The 26,934-nt window shown below is 43.3% G+C and overlaps 1 protein-coding gene across 1 annotated transcript in view; it reads right to left on the bottom strand.

Annotated features, from left to right (window-relative positions):
- NUP133 (nucleoporin 133) overlaps positions 1 to 26,934 on the bottom strand; it is a 942,256-nt gene that overhangs the window by 490,166 nt on the left and 425,156 nt on the right. Inside the window, exons 16-17 of the mRNA XM_069234985.1 lie at positions 4,141 to 4,263; positions 2,123 to 2,222 (exon numbers count right to left, since the gene is read on the bottom strand). Coding sequence (XP_069091086.1) covers positions 2,123 to 2,222; positions 4,141 to 4,263 — 223 coding nt within the window. The remainder of the gene's footprint in view (positions 1 to 2,122; positions 2,223 to 4,140; positions 4,264 to 26,934) is intronic.

Raw genomic sequence — 26,934 nt, 5'->3', positions numbered from 1 at the left:
TAAGAGATATGCAGAGGAAGACATTGTAGCCAACAGGACAGAAAGCCAAGCACAAAGCGGATGGACTTGTGGCATGTTTTCTAGCATCTCACTCCAAATGTCAATAATCAGGCTAGTAAGATGAGACGACAGGCTGTAGCAAAAGCTGCAGACAAATCGAGGATGACCAATGCAACTGCCCATCCTGCATCCAGAATTAAGCACTGGTCGTCCAGGGCAGCATTCAAAGCTCAAGGTGAACACCTTTGCCTGAACCATGCAGGCTGTTTATCTACTTGGACCTTCACTTACAACTGGTGTTTTTTGCTATATCCCTAAGGCATGGCATAAAAGACAACAAAGCTTTTTGTAAGTTTTTTTTTTTTTTTTTTTTAAAGTATCACTGGTCCCTCTACAGTTAATTTTCCTTTTCTTTCTGTAGACACATTCATCTTTTACACAACATCCAGGATAAAGTTGTTTTTGACCTCCTGTAAGGTGATGTGAAAACTTGGACAGCCGCGCTGTTCAGGCATACAGCCCTTTTATATCGGACTGGGGCAGCTGTATATTCAAGAGATTGACTAAACTGCAATGTGCAGGTTGCTGGAGGAGCAGTATCAGCTTGTGTCTGCCCTTCCCCCAGTAATCAGTTTCCAGGTGAGACAACCGTGTGAAGAAGGTGGGGAGGCGAGAGAGCTGAGAGGAGAAGCACTGTCATAGCTGCAGTGGCAAGGTAAGTTCCACGGGCTATGCTGCAACTGCAGATAAGGACAAGCCATCAGATGCTCACATCAGCCTTTGACTACAAACTCCATGCGAAGAAGCCACACAGTAAAGAGAGAAGTGACTGGGAATCTGAATAGGACACACAAAAGCACTGTCCGTGAACCCTCGAGTCCCTAACACAGCCTTTGGCCGGTAAGGTAATACTTCACCTTATCTCTACTTTAGGATGTGGGGATCTCAAAAGTACCATCAGATTATGGATGTGGGGTGGAAGCTTGAGTTGGTACCCTCCTCCTCTGTCACCATGCCAGCCCACTTAGTTTGACTATATCTGAGAACATGCCTTAGTAGTGGCCCAAGTGTCACACACTGTCACTTGCTGTGATCCCCCAAGGCATGGATATTCCTTCAGAAAGGCACTGTAGATTTTTCTCAAGCATCATCCTCCCCACATCGACCTCTAAAAAAAACATGCTTGGAGGGCACCACTGGTACAGTCTCGATTGCATACAACATATCTAACCTGATGATAATCTACCTGCCTCTGAAACAGGTAAATTAATCCACTTTACTGTAGGTTAATTAATTAATCATGTTATAGCTAATTAAAACCGTTACATGATAAGATGTTTATCAGTGTAGAATCAGATTAAAAGAACAAGGGCATACTAAAACAGGAAAGTGTCAATTTGATCATGAAAGTGAGCTAGATTATACCAGATGCAGTCTGCTCTGGAGATACACACACACACACACACACACACACACACACACACACACACACACACACACACACACACACACACACACACACACACACACACACACACACACACACACACACACACACACACACACACACACACACACACACACACACACACACACTGATCCGTTGCAAAATACTGTGTTCTTATTCTGAGGATTAACCCAGATATGCACTTAAACTTGTATGTGATTTTCACTAATCGAGAAAGAGAATCTACAGAATCAGTGAGAATTAATGTTGTTACCATACACAGATGCCACCCCAGGCATTCCCACGTCTTGTCCTTGCAGCCCTTCCCTCAGCTGAACCATGAGCAGCTCAATGTAAATAGTAATGCAGACAATAGACAGCATAAAATGAACGTAATATATATTCTTCAAAGTGATTTGTTATAATGTTCCAGTTATCAGAATAAAAAATGTTAGTTGAGGATAATATGTATGGCCGATAAGACTGCCCTCTACATGATTATACTATCCGAGAATTAGGTTTTGGTTGCACATGTACTATTTTTATGTTTCTTTAGGTTTTGCAACGAAGGTAAATAAATAGAATAAAAAATAAAAAAAAGAATGCAAAAATGGTTTTGGCAATATAGAAAAAAAGTCTTCCTACACAAAATATTTATGAATCCATTGTTCTCACCTGTCCAAGGGATATATTCCGGCTCCTTTTCTGAGCGCTTATCTGCTCTATAGAGTGAGCTTCTACTTTGGCGGTACTGACTGGCAACTTGCAGCATATCCTAGAAAAATACATACAATAATGAAGCATCGAGAAAATGTTTGAACTTTTAACAATGGCTCGTCAGAGCAGATGTTAAAAAGCCCTAACACGTTACATATCTTTGGTTGTCAAAGCAGAAGGCATCTAACCAGCGACCTCATTTAATCAAAAAGGCTAGGGGTTTAGGAAGTGACATCGCAAACCTTAGACCACCCCAACCCCCACAGCGACATTACAGGCTGTACCAACACACACACACTTTGAACTTTGTGATGTGAAAGTGACAGCACTGAAATAACAAGGCTGGAATAATTGTGAATTTTGCTTTTAATCACCAGTTCATTCATTGTCATTTTGCTTTTTGTAATTATATATGTTATACACAACCCTAACTTCTCTTTCACCTTTGACTTATTCAGCCTCACTGGGCACTACTAAGCAGATTCATAAATGACTAGCTCAGAGTCCAGTAGTTTACATTTCTTACGTATCTTTATCAAGGACTTTTTTCCTTAATCTCCTGAGACAGCTGTGCACCTGTAATATCAGTCTGAGGTTTCTATCTCATGGGAATACATTTATGTATAAACTCATAGAAAAAGTAATAGAAAGTGATCCTCTTCAAAAGCAAACATGGTCCCTGTAGCCAGCATCATCCACTCTCACAATATGAAAACCCTCTCCTACATTAATGATCTGCACTTCATTCACCTCGATGGTGTGATCAAGAAACAATTCACAGGAAAGCGTGCAGACCATTCAGGACATGGCAGCCAGAATTACTCTCAAACTCACATGCCACCCTCACATCACACCAAGCTTGAAGTAGCTCCACTGGCTCCCAATTCACAAACAAGCACAATTCAAACTCCTCGCTCACTCTTTCAAGGCACTACATAATACTTGCCCAGCATACCTCAGCAATCACATCTGCTTTCACAAACCTTCCAGGCACCTCCACTCATCCCGACTCCTACTTGCACAAACCCCAAGCATTCAGAGAACCAGATCTGGCAGTCGAGCCTTCTCCTACATCGCTCCTAAAGAATGGAATCATCTGCTGCTACAAATAATACCCTCCTCCTCACTTCTTGAGTTCTGCAAGAAGCTGAAGACCTGGCTCTTTGAGAAGTACCACTTGGCCCTAGATGTGCCTAGAATCACACCTGTTCATTGCCAGGATACCCTCCCATGCAACAGAGCGCTCTACAAATCTGCATAAAATAACGAGGCTTATCAAGTGCAAATCTTCAGACCCCAGTGTTTGGTTATGTAAGTAGCCAAATCAAAATCCTTGCCAACTACAGTAAAATATAAGATTCTATGGAACAAAAAAATCTGTATACAGGCTTTCACACAGTGTAAAGTATCACACAAATTGGGGAAGGTTAGTTTTAGATGCTCAATGCTAAATGAGGGGAAATGCTGATACTCTACATAGCAACATTGCATTTTGCGTGTTTTACTGAATAAGCTTGGATAGACAACCAAACAGCGAAAAGAGTGGTTTATGCGCTCCCCGGCAATCTCCAATCTACCCTCCTCATGGTTCTAATTATTAACACTTATATTATACTTCAGAGGGACTAGTGAATTCCCCTTTCACCATTCTATGCCTCTAATTCAGTTATTACTCCAAACTTTCTCCGTGGCCATCCAAGTACTTTAATCCATTCAGTTACCTGTTAACACTTACTAAAGTCTGGATCCTAGCTGGTTAATGCCGTAAACAAAAAGTACCAATATCCTCTTGCTGAGGCAGACTAGGGATGCAGTATATGACTCGAGGACCAAGCTGAAGTGGAATTGATGTGGGAATAGGCCAACAGGAAACTTGTTGAACTTATTAATAGATATTAAGCTTGTTTTCAATGGTACATATCAAGTATTAAAGACTACACGGAAATAATGTAATTAAAATACAGGTTAAACTTTACCTTTAAGATGCTGTTGACGCTGACTACAATCTGGGCCCATTCATCAGAATCAAGAGGTGTGCTCTCCAAGTCAGACTGTTCCACATCTATTAAGCTCTCAAAAATTGTATCAATTTTGGATACCTGGAAGGAAGAGAGAAACTGAGCACTGACAATAACATAGTTTCCCCTCCTTTAGTTATTTCTAAAGCATGTGCTACAAAAAAACTGGAGGCTATATTTGCAGAGGAAATGTGTCTAACAGAAAGCTGGGTATTGGGACTTGAAGGTGATGTTATTTAGTATAGTGAAAGGAAATAATATAGATGTAGAATACAATAACTGTAAGACCAATCTACGTAGGATTGGAAATAGATTTCACCACAGCTCCCAGAAGTACAATATCAAATAGAAACAATTGAATCCAGTCAACTCCTGTATCAATTTCAAGACCCTAAATAACCTTAACATTTATTACACATGATATGAGCTTTGAGTCTCAGAGCTGTTAAGAAAAAACACTATTAAACAGACACTTCAGCTGCACACTGTGGCATTGAAGTATCTATGAAACTAATCTCTAGCACTGATCGAGGAATGGAAGGATAGTGTGAACAGTTATCAACCACTAATGAGTGAAAGGAGATGTGGTTGATTGTTAATTAGTCTACTGTTCTACACTGATGAGTGGTATAGTGTTCCAAAATCATTTTAACATCCTTTACATATTTACTATGTTCTCTTCACTCACAATTTTCATAGTAAGTTGAATGATTTAGAAAGGTGTGCAAGATAGTGCCTATGTGTTTGATGTCACTAAGAAATAATGCAGACCATGGTTTTGGCCAGATCGTGATGGGCTGAGCATCCATTTTTTGTCTGGAAGGTTTCTAACGTTCACACATATAACTAAATTTCCCCAAGATAATGTGTGAATTTTAAACAGTACAAGGTGGAGACAGTGAGCAGGGACTGACTTTCTCAGTTTCTAACATATTCCGTGTAAAGTTCATATACTAACATGGAAAACGATGAAGTTATACTTTGGAAATTTAGACACTTCATGCAAAAAAAATAGGCACTCAGACCATCATAACATGGCTCAAAATAGGTTCCTTTTCAATGAGTGCCAGTGTTACAGTTGTAGTTTTATTTCTGACACCACACATACATTATAAAACCATAAGGTTTCTCATATTCCTAAATATCATCATATGAAGATCATCGTATTACACGAGAGATGGTTTAGACAAGGAGAACAAATCATTATGTTACTTACCGTGTACACATCTGTTGTAATCATGTAAGCATCTGTTCGTTGCTTGCAGTAATGTAGATTCATATACTCTACATTCTCCTGCCATCTAGTGTTGGGCTTGGACTGTTGCAACTTGTTTTTCTTTGAAAAGGTTTTACGAGGTCCCAAGCTCTCAGTGACTCCTTCTCTGGCCCTAAACATGCATGGGCACCAACTCACTGTTTTCCAAACAGCGCGGAAGCCTAAGTATGAAGTAGTGGACAGGAAACAATAGGAGCCATGCGTGTAGAAATGAGAATCATGATGGTGGAAGACGTGTAACAAACACTGGCCTCCAGGGAGGAGGGTGAGCACATGTAAATCTACAAGAGTACACGCTTTAAACAGATGCTTAGAGGGATACATAATCAGTTAATAGCATGTGTGAATGTAGAGACACATGCTCTGCTTTGACTGTAAAGCAGTACTCCCCTGAACGGTGGCTAGCCAGTATATGGTGCACAGGTCTGTAAAAGAGTCCTGAGAACAGTTTGACCAACTCTAGGTGGCTGCCTTGCACAAATATTCACACAATAATACTTTCGGCCCTTTTCAATGCCCTTTACCACCAGGTTTTTTCCTGGCAGTGACAGACATTGAGAATCGGCTGCATGTGCGCCCATTTAAGTGAGGTGGACAGACATACAGCCAAACCCCGATGCCTCTTAATCAGTTGCAGAGGTTTGACCACAGCAGAGATGGAGTAGTCTCTGCCATCATAAAACCTATGTTCTACCTGATTTAAATCTGGCTGGCAAGCATACCATAACGCTGGCAGTGAGAGAACTCAGTCGACATCCGCCAACATTTCAATCAGGCCCTCAGTCCTATCTATAAAATACATTAGATCATGATTAACGTCAAGTGTGTGGAGTGCTCTCTCACGTATCGAGTCATGTTACGGAAAACGGGAATTCTATTATTTGTTTAGGTGGAAAGGGGGGACCATCAAAGTTAAGAACTTAGGATTGGTTCTAAGAAACACATTGTCATTGTAGAGCTGGAAAAAAACATTTCTGTAGTGAGGGCCTGTAGTTCACTGACGCATCTAAGAGGTGTATTGATACAAGGAAGGCAACCTTCAAGAAAGGAAATGCAGAGGGCCTGAATAAGGTGGCTCAAAACATGACCCCTAAAGTCTGGTGAAGACAATACTGGGACTCCAGACCGGGGCTGGAGGCACCCTTGGTGGAATCACTAATTTAAGGCCTTCTATTAAAGCTTCAATAGCAGGGATTTTAAAGCCTGAGGCGTGTTGCATGTATTGCACATATGCAGCAATGGTGGCAAGGTGCAGCCAAATGAATATGTATTCTAACCCTGACTTTTGTAGATGTAGGTGGTAACAGATAATGTCTTGTACCATAAGCACAAGAGTGTTTATTTTGGTTGGAGAGCAACAGTAGACCAAAAGCTTCCACTTTGCTGCATAACAGACATGTAGAAGGCCTTCAGGCTTGCTTGAGTATGTCCATGCACTCTTGAGGTAGGCAAAAATAACCTAACTGTAGGACCTAAGGAGCCAAACTGCCAGGCTGAGATGCCTGGGTGTCTGACTTTGCTGTGGTTTGTGTAAGCAAGTCTGGGCTGTTGTGGAACTTCAGGTGAGAGGTGATGGACATCTCCAGAAGGGTTGAGAACCGCGGTTATCTGGCTCATGTTGGGAGCCACCAGGGTGACAGTGAGGTATGCTTACTTCAGCTTCCTAACCATGTACAGCTTTATTAGTAGAGGAGAAGCGTTTTCACACATGGAAAAGAGTTCTAGGTTTGGGGTGTCCATCTTTGAAAGTGTATGTGAAGGACTTGTAGGTGGAGTTCTCATTTGTGGACTTGTTGCTGCATCCTGCTGACCAGGTCTGCAAAGTCAATGTCAACTCCAGGAAGATACTCTCCTAGGAGATGTACTTGGAAAAGGATTGCCCAGTGCCAGATTTGTTGCGTTAAGATTGTCATCTGAGTGAAGGGTGTGCCTCTCTGCTTAAGTAGGCAGAACATGCACAAGAACTACCTTGCCTTGAATCTCTTTAAGGCAGGTTTAAGAACTACCTTGCCTTGAATCTCTTTAAGGCAGGTTTAAGAACTACCTTGTCTTGAATCTCTTTAAGGCAGGTTTAGAGGACTAGATGAAAGGCAAAGAATTGAAAGTGGTTGATGTGGAGACCTCGTTGATGAGGTGGCCACATATCCTGGACTGTTATGTCAATGAGATATGTTCCCCAGCTGGCTAGAGATGCGTCTGTAGTGATAGTTACCTGTGAAACTGGATCTTCAAAGAGACTGTCCTGCAACAAATTGTTGCTGTTTCACCATTCAGAGAGCAATTGGTGCTGGCCCCTATCAGCACTAGCTTTCCAAATTAACCCTCACCTTGTGAACACTGACTTCACAGGCACTACTGAAATGGACGTGTATGGAACCATGCATAAGGCACTATGATTATGCATGAGGTAATCATACTAAGGAGGCACATTGCAGTGGAAAGCGATTAGACAAAAGTGGCTGAAAAAGAGGCAGAAGCTGTTAGAATGCCTCTACCCTTTGAGCGCTGGGGTAAGCTATGCCCATGACTGCATTTAGGACCGACCCTAGTAACAGTTGGACTTGGAGTGGCTCCAAGTGTGACTGGGTGGCGATCAATGTAAACTCTAGGCTGTGTAAGAGGGAAATTGCAGACTGGGTGTGGGTTAGGTAGTCTTGTCTGCTGGTGCTCTTCATCAGCCAGTTGTCTAGCTAGAGGACCACATGAGGTCCTCCCCTGCCGAGGTGGGCAGCTACCATTGCTAAACACTTGGTGAAGACCCTTGTTCCTGTGGTGACTCTGAAGGGTAGAACTTTGAATTGGTAGTGTTCAGCACAGAAGCAGTAACACAGATTAGCCGGATGAATTGGGATGTGAAAGTAGGCATCCTTGAAACCTAGTGTGGCCATGACTGCAGCAAGGGGATGACATCCTGTAGGGTGACAATGTGACAATCTTCTTGCATGATACATCTTTAGAGAGGCAGAATACTTTAGGATTGGCCAGACAGAGCCATCCTTTTTGGTGATAATGAAGTATAAGGAGTAGACAGCCACCTGTGCCCTGGGGTTGAATGGGAACTGGCTCTAATGCTCTCTTGAGTTGGAGCGCCTTAACCTTGTGTTGTAGTAGCCTGAGATACTTTGGACGCAGGGTGGGATGTTTGGTGGGAGCGAAACCATCAGTCTGTGGTGACCTCCTTCCAATAAGGAATAAACCCACTCAAGTCTCCTTATTAAAGATAAAGGCCCTCATTACGACTTCAGCTGTCTTTTTGTAACACCGCCGAAGTCGCAGAAGTCGAAAGACTGCCCTATTACAACTGATTTCAGAATTATGCCCGAAATAGGGAATTCTGACACCACTCGTACTGGTGGTCGGCAGTGAAGAGGGGGTTCCACCACCAGCACCAACACGCCAAAAGGACGCTGCACACCGTATTACGACCCGTAATACAGCGTGGCGATTTTCTGATGGTGGTGTAAGCGCCGGGGCCCGTCCCCTCCCGAATGACCTCCTCGATGAATGAGGTAAGTGGATTGTCTGACCTGGGGTGGGGCGGGGGGGTTGGGGAGTGTACGAGTGTGTGAATGTCGTGAACGCAGGGGGGGGGGGCAGGGGTTGTGGGTGCGTGTCTGCATGTGTGAGTGATTGTGGACAAAGTGAGGGGGGTGTGAGTGTTTGTGGATTGGGTGAGAGAGTCTGGATGGGGTGAGTGCGATTGTGAATGATGAGGTTCGTGAGTGCGATTGAGCAGATGGAAGGGGTGGGTGTGGGTATGTGTGTGCATATAAGTGGACAGGGGAGGAGGTGAGTGGACGGGGTGGGGGTGCGTGTTTGAGTGAGTGAACGGGGTGCATGTGTGTGAGTGAACAGGGAGCGCAGTTGTGTGTCAGTGAGCAGGTGAGAGTGCATGCGGTGCACAGGGGATCTGAATGAATGTAAGCACTGGGGGAGCGGAGAGGTGAATGTATAAATGCGCTGGGGGTTATTGTGTGCGTGAGTGCAGTGTTTGTGTAGGTATGTTAGTGTGAATGGGGGTATATGATGCGAGTGCGTAGGTGAGTAGGGGTGCGTTTGTGTGTGGAAGTATGTGGGGGCATGTGTGCGTGTATGTGGACGTGTGCAGGAGTATCCTGGCGACAGGAATGCAGATTCCCATCTCCGGGATACAAGACCACCAGCTTTTTCTGGCCGTGCGACCGCCAGAAATATGCTGGCGGTCTCTCACGTCGCAATACCACTAGCAGTATTACGGCATCTGCTGGGCTGCAGGTCAGAGAGCGGAAAGGTGGTGGGACGGGCAGCGTATCAGCAGTTTGGCTTAGGCTAAACCACCAAAACTCATAATTTAGCGGTCTTTACCACCAGCCGTTGGCGGTCAGACCGTAACCGTGGGTCTGGCAGTCTTAAGACTGCCAGACTTGTAATGAGGGCCATAGTATAATTTTGGGTGGGAGGTGATGGGGTTATAAATCAAGTTAGTTTTAAGAGGTAGAGGATCCCTTACTGGGCACGCTTCTCAGTCTTCACAGCTGTTTATCTAAAAGAGCCCCTTGTTTAACCTCTGCTGCACAGCCAGGGACTCTGTTGCTGCCACTGGCAGGACTGGGATGACTATGGGGAAGTTGCTTAGGACTGACCATTTGCCTGCTGCTTCCTAAAGGAGCTTCTGCCTGAAAAAACCTAGAGGACGCTCACAGCCTTGGCAGCTTTTTCATTTTCTCCAGCATAGTGTCTTCCCAGTGAGCTATATCATATCAGGCAAGAAGGCCTACTGAATTGGTGATGTGCTAGGATGTGGCTGCATCCACCATTACTCTCTTTCTTGCAGCATTGATACACTTGCCCTTCTGGTCAAAAGTGTGGTCCTCGACCACTGAGGGGAAGTCAGAAGAGTGGGAGTGGGAGTGTGGGGGAGTGTGTAGGAGTGTGTGTGGGAGTGTGTGTGTGTGGGAGTGTGTGTGTGTGTGTGTGAGTGTGAGTGTGAGTGTGAGTGTGTGTGTGTGTGTGAGTGTGAGTGTGAGTGTGAGTGTGAGTGTGTGTGTGTGTGAGGAAATGTCCGCAGGTGGAACATCTTCACAGGAAAGCCTGTGCTTCTTAGAAAGACTCTTTTCCTAAGTGGAGATCTTGTCTGTGGGTGGGCAGATAATACGGTGCTGCATCTTATTCAGCTCTTGTTGCAGTTTTTCAAGGAGAGACCTTCTCTCAGGGTTGGCTGTCAACAGCTTCGGAGCAGGGAATAGTTTCAGCTTTGACGGCAGAGTCCGTTTCAAAGGTTCGGCTTTGAGACGTCATTCAGACTCGAGGGCTGCCATGGTCAAGGCCTGTGCTTGGATCACTTCTCAACTCCGAGGCCTTGCTTCGGTGTCAATGAGGGCCCTAGGGCAGTGGAGAACCTGAAAGCAAGGACACCTTACTTAAGGGCCTTCAGTGATTTGCAGATATTTCAGAGTTTTAAAGGAGGCTTGGGTGTGGATTATACATGTCGTGGCATGGCTTTTTGACAAGGTCTGGGTCGACAGAGGTAGATAGCATGTCCTCAGGCACCCCTTTATCATCCGGAAGGTCTTCTTCCTCAGGATTCATGGTGTCGGATCTGATGATCTTTGGACTGGGTTGGTGGGCAGGAAAGTCAGATCACTCGCCAGATTCTTCTTCTTCAGCACCAAGCGGGACCACTTCACTGAAGAGGCATGTCATCTCCATAGATGATCTATACATACTGGTGTGGCCCACCCTCCTGTTGCGTTGCTGATGAATGGCTTTTTTGGCTTCTGAATGCCAAGCAAGAGTGGCACAGGTTCTCATAGGGCTCTGGTGAGAGAGACACAAGTTACAGATAGCATGGAGATCAGCCCAGGATTACTTGGAATAGCACTATAGGCATCGCCTGAAAGGCGTCTATTCCATTACCTCACACTCGTCCTCATTCTCCGTGGCCGGTTTGGAGTGTGTGCTTCCCAAAAGGGACTCAAGGGCTGTGTTAGATGGTTGTTCCATGACTAACTCGATTAATGATACAGGTGTTGTAAGAATGGATGTTTGAGGAGTATGAACTTGACGAATAAAGAGGGTGTCATAAGAACTAAAAAAAAAAAAAAAACACACTTACCACCCAAAAACTCATACTCACCCTAAGCCCTAAACAACCCTTACCAAACAAAACCCATCCCTATCCTAAACCATAAAAACCCCTCATAACCCAAAAACCCATGCCCACCCTAAACACAAAATCCCATACCCACCCAAAGCTTAAAAAAACACTTACTACTCAAAACCCTCATCTACCCAAACCTTAAAAATGACCTCCCCCCAAAAAAATATATACAGAAATTATATATATATATATATATATATATATATATATATATATATATGGAAAATGTCACTTACCCAGTGTACATCTGTTCGTGGCATGAGTCGCTGCAGATTCACATGCTGTGCACATTCTGCCATCTAGTGTTGGGCTCGGAGTGTTACAAGTTGTTTTTCTTCGAAGAAGTCATTTCGAGTCACGAGATCGAGGGACTCCTCCCCTTTCGGCTCCATGGCGCATGGGCGTCGACTCCATCTTAGATTGTTTTCCCCGCAGAGGGTGAGGTAGGAGTTGTGTATTATAGTAATAGTGCCCATGCAATGGAGTGGATATGTATGTACATAATGTAGTTTAAAGTGTTATATTTACAAATTTGCAAATGTTCAAGACCAACTTCGAAACGGCTACAGGCTCCCGGGGTGGCGGGTGGGCGCATGTGAATCTGCAGCGACTCATGCCACGAACAGATGTACACTGGGTAAGTGACATTTTCCGTTCAATGGCATGTGTAGCTGCAGATACACATGCTGTGCATAGACTAGTAAGCAGTTATCTCCCCAAAAGCGGTGGTTCAGCCAGTAGGAGTTGAAGTTGTTTGAAACAAAGTTCGTAATACTGCTTGGCCTACTGTGGCTTGTTGTGCTGTTAACACATCCACGCAGTAGTGTTTGGTAAACGTATGAGGCGTAGACCATGTGGCTACCTTACATATTTCAGTCATAGGAATATTTCCTAGAAAGGCCATGGTAGCACCTTTCTTTCTAGTCGAGTGTGCCTTTGGTGTAATAGGCAGTTCTCTTTTTGCTTTGAGATAGCAAGTTTGAATGCATTTAACTATCCATCTAGCAATGCCTTGTTTGGAAATCGGATTTCCTGCATGAGGTTTTTTGGAAAGCAACAAATAATTGTTTTGTTTTCCGAATTTGTTTTGTTCTGTCAATGTAGTACATTAACGCTCTTTTGATGTCTAATGTATGTAGTGCTCTTTCATCTACAGAATCTGGCTGTGGAAAGAACACTTAATTCTACTGTTTGATTCAAGTGGAACGGTGATATGACTTTTGGTAAAAAAATTAGGATTTGTCCGTAGAACTACTTTATGCTTGTGTATTTGAACAAATGGTTCTTGTATGGTAAATGCTTGAATCTCACTTACTCTTCTTAGAGATGTGATGGCAATTAGAAATGCAACTTTCCATGTTAAGTATTGCATTTCACAAGAGTGCATGGGCTCAAAAGGTGGACCCATGAGTCGTATTAAGACAATGTTGAGGTTCCATGAAGGAACTGGTGGTGTTCTTGGTGGTATAATTCTCTTTAGGCCTTCCATAAACGCTTTTATGACTGGTATCCTAAATAATGAAGTTGAGTGCGTAATTTGCAGGTAAGCTGAAATTGCGGTAAGATGTATCTTAATGGAAGAAAAAGCTAGCTTTGACTTTTGCAAATGTAGTAAGTATCTTACGATGTCTTTGGCAGATGCGTGTAAAGGTTGAATTTGATTATTATGGCAGTAATAAACAAATCTTTTCCACTTATTTGCATAGCAATGTCTAGTGGTAGGTTTCCTAGCATGTTTTATGACTTCCATACATTCCTGTGTAAGTTCTAAGTGTCCGAACTCTAGGACTTCAGGAGCCAAATTGCTAGATTCAGCGATGCTGGATTTGGGTGTCTGATTTGTTGTTTGTGTTGAGTTAACAGATCTGGTCTGTTTGGTAATTTGACATGAGGCACTACTGAGAGGTCTAGTAGTGTTGTGTACCAAGGTTGTCTTGCCCAAGTTGGCGCTATCAGTATGAGTTTGAGTTTGTTTTGACTCAACTTGTTTATCAGATATGGAAGGAGTGGGAGAGGGGGAAAAGCGTATGCAAATATCCCTGACCAACTCATCCATAACACATTGCCCTGAGACTGATCTTGTGGGTACCTGGATGCGAAGTTTCGGCATTTTGCGTTTTCTTTTGTTGCAAATAGAACTATTTGTGGTGTTCCCCAACTTTTGAAGTAAGTGTTCAGTATTTGGGGGTGAATCTCCCATTCGTGGATCTGTTGGTGATCCCGAGAGAGATTGTCTGCTAACTGATTCTGAATCCCTGGAATAAATTGTGCTATTAGGCGAATGTGGTTGTGAATCGCCCAATGCCACATTTTCTGTGCCAGGAGACACAACTGTGTTGAGTGTGTCCCTCCCTGTTTGTTCAGGTAATAAATCGTTCTCATGTTGTCTGTTTTGACAAGAATGTGTTTGTGGCTTATTAAGGGTTGAAATGCCTTTAGCGCTAGAAATACTGCCAGTAGTTCTAAGTGATTTATGTGAAACTGTTTTTGCTGAGTGTCCCATTGTCCCTGGATGCTGTGTTGATTGAGCTGTGCTCCCCACCCTATCATGGAGGCATCTGTGGTTATTACATATTGTGGCACTGGGTCTTGGAAAGGCCGCCCTTGGTTTAAATTTATATTGTTCACCATTGAAGCCAGGTGTATGTTTGGCGGTCTATCAACACTAGATCTAGAAGTTGACCCTGTGCCTGTGACCATTGTGATGCTAGGCACTGTTGTAAGGGCCACATGTGTAACCTTGCGTTTGGGACAATGGCTATGCATGAGGACATCATGCCTAGGAGTTTCAACACTATTTTGACTTGTATTCTTTGTTTTGGATACATGGCCTTTATTACATTGTGAAATGCTTCTACCCTTTGTGGGCTTGGAGTGGCAATCCCTTTTGCTGTGTTGATTGTCGCCCCTAAGTATTGCTGTGTTTGACACGGCTGAAGGTGTGACTTTGTGTAGCTGATTGAGAAACCTAGTTTGTGGAGGGTTTCTATGACATACTTTGTGTGTTGTGAACACCGTTCTAGCGTGTTGGTTTTGATTAACCAATTGTCTAGGTACGGGAACACATGTATTTGCTGCCTTCTGATATGTGCAGCTACGATTGCTAGGCATTTTGTAAAAACTCTTGGCGCAGTTGTTATTCCGAATGGCAACACCTTGAATTGGTAATGTACCCCTTGGAATACAAACCTTAAGTACTTCCTGTGTGAAGGATGTATCGGTATATGGAAATATGCATCCTTTAGGTCTAGTGTTGTCATGTAGTCTTGTTGTTTGAGCAGTGGTATTACGTCCTGTAATGTCACCATGTGAAAGTGATCTGATTTGATGTAGGTATTTAATGTTCTGAGATCTAATATAGGTCTTAGAGTCTTGTCCTTTTTGGGTATGAGAAAGTACAGAGAGTAAACTCCTGTTCCTTTTTGTTGAATTGGTACTAATTGTATTGCTCCTTTTTGTAGCAACGCTTGGACCTCTAGTCCTAGAAGATCCATGTGTTCTTTTGACATATTATGTGTTTTCGGTGGGACGCTTGGAGGGAATTTGAGAAATTCTATGCAGTAACCATGCTGGATAATTGCTAGGACCCAAGTGTCTGTTATTTCCTCACAATGTTTGTAAAACTTGGTTAGTCTCCCCCCCACAGGTGTTATGTGTTGGGGATTTGTGACATGGAAGTCACTGCTTGTTTTGAGGAGTTTTGGGACTTTGGAACTTCCCTCTATTTTTTGGGAATTGTCCCAATCTATATTGCCCCCGAAAACTTCCCCGCTGATATTGGCTTTGATAAGTGGGTCTTGCTTGTGAGGTTGTTGTGAGAAGGTAGCCTCTTTCTAGCCTTGTTACCCCCACTTTTGGCCTGTTTGTGAGTGTATGTCAGGGTGTTTGTCACTGTTTTCACTGTCTCACTGGGATCCTGATAGCCAGGCCTCAGTGCTCATAGTGAAAACACTATGTTTTCAGTATGACTGTTATGTGTCACTGGGATCCTGCTGGTCAGGACCCCAGTGCTCATAGGTTTGTGGCCTATATGTATGTGTCACTGGGACCCTGTCACACAGGGCCCCAGTGCTCATAGGTGTGCATGTATATGTTCCCTGTGTGGTGCCTAACTGTCTCACTGAGGCTCTGCTAACCAGAACCTCAGTGGTTATGCTCTCTCATTACTTTCAAATTGTCACTAACAGGCTAGTGACCAATTTTACCAATTTACATTGGCTTACTGGAACACCCTTATAATTCCCTAGTATATGGTACTGAGGTACCCAGGGTATTGGGGTTCCAGGAGATCCCTATGGGCTGCAGCATTTCTTTTGCCACCCATAGGGAGCTCTGACAATTCTTACACAGGCCTGCCACTGCAGCCTGAGTGAAATAACGTCCACGTTATTTCACAGCCATTTTACACTGCACTTAAGTAACTTATAAGTCACCTATATGTCTAACCTTTACCTGGTAAAGGTTGGGTGCAAAGTTACTTAGTGTGAGGGCACCCTGGCACTAGCCAAGGTGCCCCCACATTGTTCAGAGCCAATTCCCTGAACTTTGTGAGTGCGGGGACACCATTACACGCGTGCACTACATATAGGTCACTACCTATATGTAGCTACACAATGGTAACTCCGAATATGGCCATGTAACATGTCTATGATCATGGAATTGCCCCCTCTATGCCATCCTGGCATAGTTGGCACAATCCCATGATCCCAGTGGTCTGTAGCACAGACCCTGGTACTGCCAAACTGCCCTTCCTGGGGTTTCACTGCAGCTGCTGCTGCTGCCAACCCCTCAGACAGGCAGCTGCCCTCCTGGGGTCCAGCCAGGCCTGGCCCAGGATGGCAGAACAAAGAACTTCCTCTGAGAGAGGGTGTGACACCCTCTCCCTTTGGAAAATGGTGTGAAGGCAGGGGAGGAGTAGCCTCCCCCAGCCTCTGGAAATGCTTTGTTGGGCACAGATGTGCCCAATTCTGCATAAGCCAGTCTACACCGGTTCAGGGACCCCTTAGCCCCTGCTCTGGCACGAAACTGGACAAAGGAAAGGGGAGTGACCACTCCCCTGACCTGCACCTCCCCTGGGAGGTGTCCAGAGCTCCTCCAGTGTGCTCCAGACCTCTGCCATCTTGGAAACAGAGGTGCTGCTGGCACACGGGACTGCTCTGAGTGGCCAGTGCCACCAGGTGACGTCAGAGACTCCTGCTGATAGGCTCCTTCAGGTGTTAGTAGCCTATCCTCTCTCCTAGGTAGCCAAACCCTCTTTTCTGGCTATTTAGGGTCTCTGTCTCTGGGGAAACTGTAGATAACGAATGCATGAGCTCAGCCGAGTTCCTCTGCATCTCTCTCTTCACCTTCTGATAAGGAAACGACCGCTGACCGCGCTGGAAGCCTGCAAACCTGCAACATAGTAGCAAAGACGACTACTGCAACTCTGTAACGCTGATCCTGCCGCCTTCTCGACTGTTTTCCTGCTTGTGCATGCTGTGGGGGTAGCCTGCCTCCTCTCTGCACCAGAAGCTCCGAAGAAATCTCCCGTGGGTCGACGGAATCTTCCCCCTGCAACCGCAGGCACCAAAAAGCTGCATTACCGGTCCCTTGGGTCTCCTCTCAACACGATGAGCGAGGTCCCTCGAATCCAGCGACTCTGTCCAAGTGACCCCCACAGTCCAGTGACTCTTCAGTCCAAGTTTGGTGGAGGTAAGTCCTTGCCTCACCTCGCTGGGCTGCATTGCTGGGAACCGCGACTTTGCAAGCTACTCCGGCCCCTGTGCACTTCCGGCGGAAATCCTCTGTGCACAGCCAAGCCTTGATCCACGGCACTCTAACCTGCATTGCACGACTTTCTAAGTTGGTCTCCGGCGACGTGGGACTCCTTTGTGCAACTTCGGCGAGCACCGTTTCACGCATCCTCGTAGTGCCTGTTTCTGGCACTTCTCCGGGTGCTACCTGCTTTAGTGAGGGCTCTTTGTCTTGCTCGACGTCCCCTCTCTCTTCAGGTCCAATTTGCGACCTCCTGGTCCCTCCTGGGCCCCAGCAGCGTCCAAAAAACGCCAAACGCACGATTTGCGCCTAGCAAGGCTTGTTGGCGTCCTTCCGGCGGGAAAACACTTCTGCACGACTCTCCAAGGCGAGAGGGATCCGTCCACCAAAGGGGAAGTCTCTAGCCCTTTTCGTTCCTGCAGAATCCTCAGCTTCTTCTGTCCAGTCGAAGCTTCTTTGCACCCGCAGCTGGCATTTCCTGGGCATCTGCCCATCTCCGACTTGCTTGTGACTTTTGGACTTGGTCCCCTTTTTCCACAGGTACCCTAGATTGGAAATCCACAGTTGTTGCATTGCTGGTTTGTGTCTTTGCTGCATTATTCCTCTAACACGACTATTTTGTCCTTAGGGGAACTTTAGTGCACTTTGCACTCACTTTTCAGGGTCTTGGGGAGGGTTATTTTTCTAACTCTCACTATTTTCTAATAGTCCCAGCGACCCTCTACAAGGTCACATAGGTTTGGGGTCCATTCGTGGTTCGCATTCCACTTTTGGAGTATATGGTTTGTGTTGCCCCTATCCCTATGTTTCCCCATTGCATCCTATTGTAACTATACATTGTTTGCACTGTTTTCTAAGACTATACTGCATATTTTTGCTACTGTGTATATATATCTTGTGTATATTTCCTATCCTCTCACTGAGGGTACACTCTAAGATACTTTGGCATATTGTCATAAAAATAAAGTACCTTTATTTTTAGTATAACTGTGTATTGTGTTTTCTTATGATATTGTGCATATGACACTAAGTGGTACTGTAGTAGCTTCACACGTCTCCTAGTTCAGCCTAAGCTGCTCTGCTAAGCTACCATTATCTATCAGCCTAAGCTGCTAGACACCCTATACACTAATAAGGGATAACTGGGCCTGGTGCAAGGTACAAGTACCCCTTGGTACTCACTACAAGCCAGTCCAGCCTCCTACAGTTGTGGCTTCTGTGGTTTGACCTCGAAACCCCCCTCTAAATTGCGTCTTGCGAAATGTGCCTCTGCTCTGTGGGGAGTAGAGTGCGCGCCCATGGCTTTTGCCTTATCAGTGTCTTTTTTAAGTTTCTCAATAGCAGTGTCCACCTCCGGCCCAAACTGCTGTTCATTAAAAGGCATATTCAGCACGGCTTGTTGTATTTCCGGCTTGAATCCTGACGTACGCAACCATGCGTGTCTTCTTGTTACTGCAGTATTTACAGTCCTAGCAGCTGTATCTGGTGAGTCCACTGCTGACCGTATCTGATTATTTGAGATATTTTGTTCTTCCTCCACCACTTGTTGTGCCCTTTTCTGGAACTCTTTGGGTAAGTGTTCTATGAAATGCTGCATTTCGTCCCAATGAGCTCTATCATATCTTGCCAGAAGTGCTTGTGAATTGGCAATGCGCCATTGGTTTGCTGCTTGTGCTGCAACCCTTTTCCCCGCAGCATCGAATTTGCGACTCTCCTTGTCTGGAGGTGGAGCGTCTCCCGAGGTGTGAGAGTTTGCTCTCTTGCGAGCTGCCCCTACAACCACAGAGTCTGGTGTTAACTGCTGTGTAATATAAACAGGGTCTGTTGGCGGTGGCTTGTACTTTTTTTCCACCCTTGGAGTTATTGCCCTGCCTTTCACAGGATCCTGAAATACTTGGAGTGTTTTAGCATTCCAGGGAGCATAGGTAAACTTTAGTATTGGCTATGAGTGGAGGATAGTGTATTAAACAAAAAGTCATCTTCAATCGGTTCTGCATGTAAGGTGACGTTATGAAAAACAGCTGCCCTTGAGACCACCTGCGTGTAGGATGTACTGTCCTCAGGTGGCGATGGTCTCGCAGGGTAACAGTCTGGGCTGTTATCTGATACCGGGGCATCATAAAGGTCCCATGCGTCGGGATCATCTTGACTCATTGCAGTATGAGTCGGGGATTGAATCAATGGTGGAGTGGCTACCGGTGATGTGTGTATTGATGGTGGTGGAGATGGTGGCGGAGTTGTTTGTCTTGCCACCTTTGCCTGTGGCTGCTTGTCCTTTTCTTGAAAGGCAAGTCTTCTTTTCATTTTAATTAGAGGAAGAGTGCTTATCTTCCATGTGTCCTTTTGAATGTGGAGCCTCCTTTGAGTGTAGTCTGGCTCCATTGATTCAAGTTCTTGTCCGAACTTATGTCCTTGCATTTGGGAGGACAACCCCTGTTCCTCTGTATAGGAACCTGTTTTCGGTTCCGAGGCTGGGTGTTTCGGAATCGAAACCTTTTCGGTCGCCTTTTTGGGCTCCGACGAAACCTTCTTTATTTTCGGCGTCGTGGTGTCTCAGTGCCGACCCATTTTGGTGCCACTGTCTCGGTGCCGAACTTGCTCGGAGCCGCTGTCTCGGGTCCGAGATTGCTGTGTGCCGGTATCTCGACCGGAGTCGGATGACTTCGACACAAGTGTGCCCTTTTTCGGTGCCGATGATCGGTCACCTACTTTTCGGGTTAAGCCATGGCCTGTTGGCGGTGGCGTCCCCTGGGCTTTTGTGGTCTTCTCGTGAGTTTTATGTTTCGACGTCTTACTCACGGTTTTCAGCGTTTCTTCGGGCTCAAGCTCGTCTGAGTCCGACTCCTGAATGGAGAAGGTTTCTTCCTCCTCGAAACGCCCTTGTCCTGTCGGCGCCGACGCCATCTGCAGTCTTCTCGCTCTTCAGTCTCTTAATGTCTTCCTCGACCGAAACGCTCGACAGGCTTCACAAGTATCTTCCTTGTGCTCTGGAGACAAACAAAAGTTACAGACCAGATGCTGATCTGTATACGGATACTTGTTGTGACCTTTTGGGCAGAATCGGAATGGGGTCCGTTCCATCAGCCTTGAAGAGACGTGGCCAGGCCGACCAGGCCCCGACGGGGGATGGAAAAAAAACCCGAAGGGCCACCGGAGCTCTTCCAAAGTCGGTGTCGATCTGTTGTAATTAACCAGATACCGAACGCAAACAATACCGACGATTTTTCCGAGATTCTAACTAACTTTCCGTCCCGAAACACGGAGCGAAAAGGAACACGTCCGAACCAGATGGCGGAAAAAAAACGATCTAAGATGGAGTCGACGCCCATACGCAATGGGGCCGAAAGGGGAGGAGTCCCTCGATCTTGTGACTCGAAATGACTTCTTCGAAGAAAAACAACTTGTAACACTCCGAGCCCAACACTAGATGGCGGGATGTGCACAGCATGTGTATCTGCAGCTACACATGCCATCGAACATATATATATATATATATATATATATATATATATATATATATATATATATATATATATATATATATATATTATATACACACACACACACACACACACACACACACACACACATACTGGTAATATATACCTGTAAAACATTTAAAACAAAGATGCCTTTACAAAGACATTTGTTGTAATAGCATGTGTGGTAAAGGCATATTTGTTGTAATGGCATGCGTGGTAATGGAATGCTTGGTAGAATCACATCTGGGGTTAAGCCTTTGTTGTAAAGCAATGCGGGGTTCGGGCTTCGTTGTAATGGCCGTATCCCGCTATGAACAACAGCTATCCTCCAAACATTTCAAAAGTTCCAATCAAGGAACTCTGAGCTTTTGATTACATCACTGTGAAAGCTGTTTTTTTTTTTTGTTTTTTTTAAGAGGCTAGAAGAAAAAAAAAAGAAAAGCAACCTTAGTTTTTTCAATAACAGAAATTCTCTTCCTACATAGGAGCAGGATAGAGGCAAGGATAAAAATGCACACCCATCAATTCCGGCATATAAAATCAATGGCAAATGCAGATGGTCAGGTCTTTTTATTACAAATAACTTGTATGGTAAGCACAACGTGTTTTTGTACCAAAACAATCAAGCCTAATTTTATAAAATACAGATTCCTTCAGTGGGTCTATTGTATTCCTGTAATGATAAATAACTGTGATCCGTTTTCAATCATGGAGTGTCCTAAATGTATAGATGTGAGGGCTGATGTCATACACTTAAGGGATCAGATATATCTTTCCCATTCGCAAACCAAAAACATGCACTTACACACTGACTGATTTGAGAATTGGAATGCAATTTGTAATTCTACCTATTTGCTATTAGGCTGCATCACAAACTGTCTAGTCACAGGGAGTTGCAAATGTATATTTTTTAGGCATGTGCCAATTTGCAACCCATTTGAACAGCTGTGAAATGCAGGAACTGCAGAAAGCAAAGGGTAACAGACCTCTTTCACTGCATTTGCTTCCCGAAATAGTACGCTTTTAATTTTTTATTTTTTTTAAAGCTGCCTGTGTCCATTAAAGGCACAGGTGCTGCTTTAAAACATTGATTCCAATTGGGAAGACTTCAGCAGGGGAGCACATACAGTGGTCCTCTAGACTGTTGTCTGCTTTCTCGGAGGCCACCAATATGATTCTTAAAGGAAAAGGTGTCTTAACAGGACACCTTCCACTTTTTTAATCAGTTACCTGCTCAAATTGAGGGTCAGTAACTAATTAATGGTTTGCAACCGCATTTGCAGTCACAAATATTTTGCATATTCCTTACATACAGTAAATAGGGGTGAATTCCAAACGGAGGGCAAAAGCCCTTCAGTAGTCTGTAATACTTTTCTGACACATAAAATAACCTTTTTACATTGAGAAAATAACTTATGGTCGGAAACCTTGTAATCCTAAAAGTCATAGGCTGTATGACCACAAATGGGTCTGATGTACAAAACCTCCAAGTCTCAATGTGTCTTGGGGCTGCTCATTTTTTTTTAAGGCAGAACTTCCACATATTGACCAGTATGTTAGGGATCAGGCTGGACTTAACTCTCCTAACTGCTTTGCTGGGACTTGTGCACCAGATCACCAAGTGTGCCAGCAAGGAGTTTGGCTGCATTGGGCTTGTTGTTGATGGAGAGAGAGAGGTGGTAATTGGTTGGGTGCATGCAACGTTTGCTAAACTTGAATTAAAATAGTACATCTGATGCCCCCTCCGATGTTTGTATGTTTACACCTCCCACAACAACTGCAGGTCTGGAATTTATAGTGTGAACCTCCAATGTATGCATTTTATCCAACATTTGTTAGATTGGAGTTCGATTAGTAAATGTGGCCACCCCACAACCTAACAATGTTGCAGTTGTGTACTCAGTATATTTGAACTGTTTTTCATTTGTTTATTCTTTTAATACAGATTACAATATTTTACTTCACTGTGTTTTTTTTAAAAAAATAAGAAACTGTGGGCATTTCATTTTAAATTATATATTTGTAAACTTATTTCATTTCTTTCAATTTACTTCTTTATTGTGTTTATCTTTTCAGTGCTTTAATATTTTTAAAAAATATACATTTTGTTCCAAATTATTATAACGTTATTACGTATTTTTAACGTGTAATGGTTTTACTTCTAAATAATAAATGTTAAACACATTTATTTGGTGTTTTATTATTTAACATAACATAGTAAGTAAATTAAGGACTGTTCTTGGCTAAGAAGTATATTTGTATCTTAAATTCATTTCATTTTCAAATGTAATATCAAAAGGTTTTATATCAATTGTAAAAATTGTTTAAAAAAATAGATTTTTATGAATTTCATTTTTAAAAGTTGCTAGTGTTATTTTGATGCTATATTTTTGTAAATAAATGTATTATGTTTAAACCTTTTGTTTTAATTACAGTGTTACTTACATTTATTTATACATATTTTGGCCTACAATTTTTTTAGTCCATATTCCTGCAGGTTACATATAGTTTTGTGGTTGATATTTTGAAAACACTATTTTTGCAGACAATATGTTTGAGGTCAATATTCAATCATAAATCCGTCAGCCACACCTGAAGCATCCAGCGTTGTCACTGTTGCAATGTTGGGACCAGTGCTGAAGTGGAGAATACATGACAGTAGGGAGAGAGAAGCCAAAGTGTGAGGTTTAAGCCCTAACCGGATGCTGTCCAGTCTCCTTGGAGAGACCTTTGTACAGGTAGCCCCAAGACAGTTCTTGAATTTGGAGCATTATAGGGGCCTTTCACAGGCTTTTCCTTGGGGAGACCCAGACACCCAATGACAATGTGTCAGTGAGTTAACTACGTATCTCAATTTCAAAGCTGTAAGTTAAGAGGTGGAATCTATGATAAATAGTGCCCTATCAAAAGTCCACATTTAAAAGCACTGATAAACGGACCCCCCTGAGAAAAATTACCTAGTAAGAAGACATTTAAGTCACAGTCAAAGAGTGAAAATGACTGCTTATGTAACATACTGAAGAGATGCAGGAAGATATCTAGTACTATCCTGTTATTCGGGTAAGGAAATGGTACTGGTTCCTCAAATAAATACTAGCCATTCATAAATTTGTTTTGCTTCAGTCACATAAATGAATCACTGAAGCCCTAAAGGGAACTAAGAAAATCTTTTTTAAAGTGAGGGATGCTCACAACAAATTAGCATACCCCAGATATTGATACTATTTTGCAGTGCACTGAACATTCAGTTCGTATGACACAGATTTTACCTAAGTGATAACTGATTTGGTGTATGCCCAAGCAGAGTATATGCTGATGTTTGGAAGTGAAATAACGCAAAGCGGGGTACTACAATTTTGGATTTGAATTGTACAATCAGGTTCAAGCAGCGGCTATAATCAAACCTGCCATACAATTTTAGTTTTGAAGTTCAAACAAAACAGAATGCCTTGCACACAGCATGTCTTGACCCTGTTTTCTTTGTTTCATAGCTATGAAATCAGGGAATGACTTTGTTCAACACTAGAGTTTTATTGCAGGAATGTTAAGCAAACAGGAAGCGCTACAATCTTAAAACAAGATTTAAACACTGGTAAAGTATTTGGATCCTCTTTTATAGATTATTGTATCAATCTACACAGGCTCAGTTCATCTTTATCTAAGGCATGCTGAGAGACTTGAGCCCATCTCACAAAATACACAGTCATAAGAAAAAAGGGTAATAGCCCTAATGTAGAGTAGATGACAGAATCAGAGCTAGTGTGAACAGACATGTACTTATTGTGATGTTAGAGGAATGCTGCATGTTCAATTGAGTATATTACTTACGAAACCGGCAATGGAAGCTTAGAGTCACTTTTTATACTTTATATTGTCTAAGCAATCTTGCAATGGCAGTTGGCATTCACCTCCAAGTCCAAGAACAGATCTAGCCCAGCCAGAGCAAAATGTAATACAAAGTCAACACATCTAATTAGTGTATTATCATTAGCTGGACAAGCTGTAATATAATGTAACAGGTAGGTCGGCACAGTTCCTCCATTTCACGTACTGTGCTAGCTAAGTTCAGAAATCATGGGTTGCTGTACCTCTGGAGCCTTGGGAAAGATTCTAATTTGGAGTCTAATCAGGCAACCAGTTTCTTAATTCTCTAAACCTTAAGGGCTAGAATAAAGTAGAGGATACTGTAAGCATAGCATAGTATCAGAACATACTGGTACTCTTTTTAATACAGATATTATAACAATTTGGTAAAACACACAAAATATAAAAACAGAAACATAAAAGAAATGTATGCAATGATTTGTTGTTGCCAACACTGCCAACCCACGGAGTAAAATTAGGGCGGGCGGGTTATAGGGGGAACACATAAAGCTAAGGTTCTCCTGTCAACCACAGAGTGAGAGGTGCCAAAAAAAGGAACATAGATGTTAATACAGGAGGAATATGGATCATACGGCAGGAATCTATTCAAGGAAAATAAAAACAATCATGAGAAGACATTTGAGAAATATTAAGAGTATCTGTAAGCGTTTTGAAAGGAAGGTACAATTTGCAAACAAATACATCTACATGGCAACAGCTGATTTAGTATTCATATTCATTTCCTTTTCTATATACGACCAGTACAGTATTTAAGTGCACTGGGAGTTTCACTAGGCCAGCTCATATGACATGGTTACCATTCCTACCTTGGTGTTTTCTGCAAAGCTTACAATACATTGCTCCTCATCCTAGACATATTCGTAAACATGAAGGACATCTGTGCAGTTTCCCATACTTTCTGCAGCAATTATACCTAACTATCTGAGTCAAAGATCAGTACACATATCACTCTTTTTAAGCGATTTAAAAGCTTAAAAAGTAACACTTTGTGGGAGTTTGCTAGGATGCATTGCATTTTTCTATCCATTACCCAGGTGTTAAGTAGCATACTGATTAGTAGACCATCTGATTTGGAGAGAACCTACAGAAGAGGATCTCTTATTTTATAGAACTCAAACTTGACCCAGGAGCATTGAAATACTTTATATGAACACCTGTTACATTACACAAGGTCAGATTCCTTTTTAAGTGATTTGCACAGAATCACAGGATGCTGATTTCTCGCCTATCTACTACCTCACCTGCTCCTTCATCGCTCCCCACTCATCCCATTGCTGTGATTTCAAAAATACTGTTTCAATTTATTTTGGACAAGGCAGATGCCATTTGGTGCTCGGTTTTAGGTATCTGCTTTCCCACAACCTACATGTATTTACCACTCCAAGTGCCATCCGGCATCTTGTAAAAGTAAATAAAAAGGGTGCCCACTTAATAATGCATACATGCACATACATAATCATGATAGGCCATGAAGGCATCATGACGCATCTACGCACATCTAAGTCATCACCTACATATTGGAAATGATGCCCATGGAAACAAAGCGCTGGACTCTGTGTACCAACCCTCCCCTTCTAGCTGGTACTCCTTGGATCTTGGTTTTCTTTTTTTTGAGAGCCCCAGACCATGATCCTACGTTTTTCTTTGTTAATGGTTAATCTGATCTTCTATTTTATTAAGGGGTGTTTGGTGCATGTGCCAGGACCACAGAGAACCACTGAGTAATCAGCTAAACACAGGCCTGGAACTGACATTTTTAATTTCAGTGTATCAGCGACATTTCCAAAAGCTCATCAGGGAAGTTGTTTATGTATTTATTGAATCAGAGAGGCCTTCTGCAGCATTACTTTACCGTTGCTTCTCTAGAAAATGTTGGTGTCAGCTGGCCATTTGCTCCATACCTCACTTGCAGCTCTATACAGCTTCTTAATTAGTAAGATTATGGATTGATTTAAGGATGTTTTTCCCAGTTTTGGCCACAGTTCATTGTGATTGATGCAATCAAATGCTGACAAGAATTCTACGAAAGCTGCATTATAGCATTCATTTTTCTGTTTAAATGTGTTTATTCTTTATTTTCACACCTGATGCTGGAGGGTGACGGTGGAAAGTTCTAAATTCACTTTGCTACATTGGTCAGGATCCCCTCATCATCTTCTCCTTCTCAAATTTGTTTTGGGATTATGTTAAGGAAAACCTTGACTTTGCGTTTATTA

Source organism: Pleurodeles waltl, chromosome 5, assembly GCF_031143425.1.
Source record: "Pleurodeles waltl isolate 20211129_DDA chromosome 5, aPleWal1.hap1.20221129, whole genome shotgun sequence".
NCBI lineage: Eukaryota > Metazoa > Chordata > Amphibia > Caudata > Salamandridae > Pleurodeles > Pleurodeles waltl.
The sequence above is the reverse complement of the archived record's forward strand: the minus strand, read 5'-3'. Positions and strand labels throughout refer to the sequence as shown.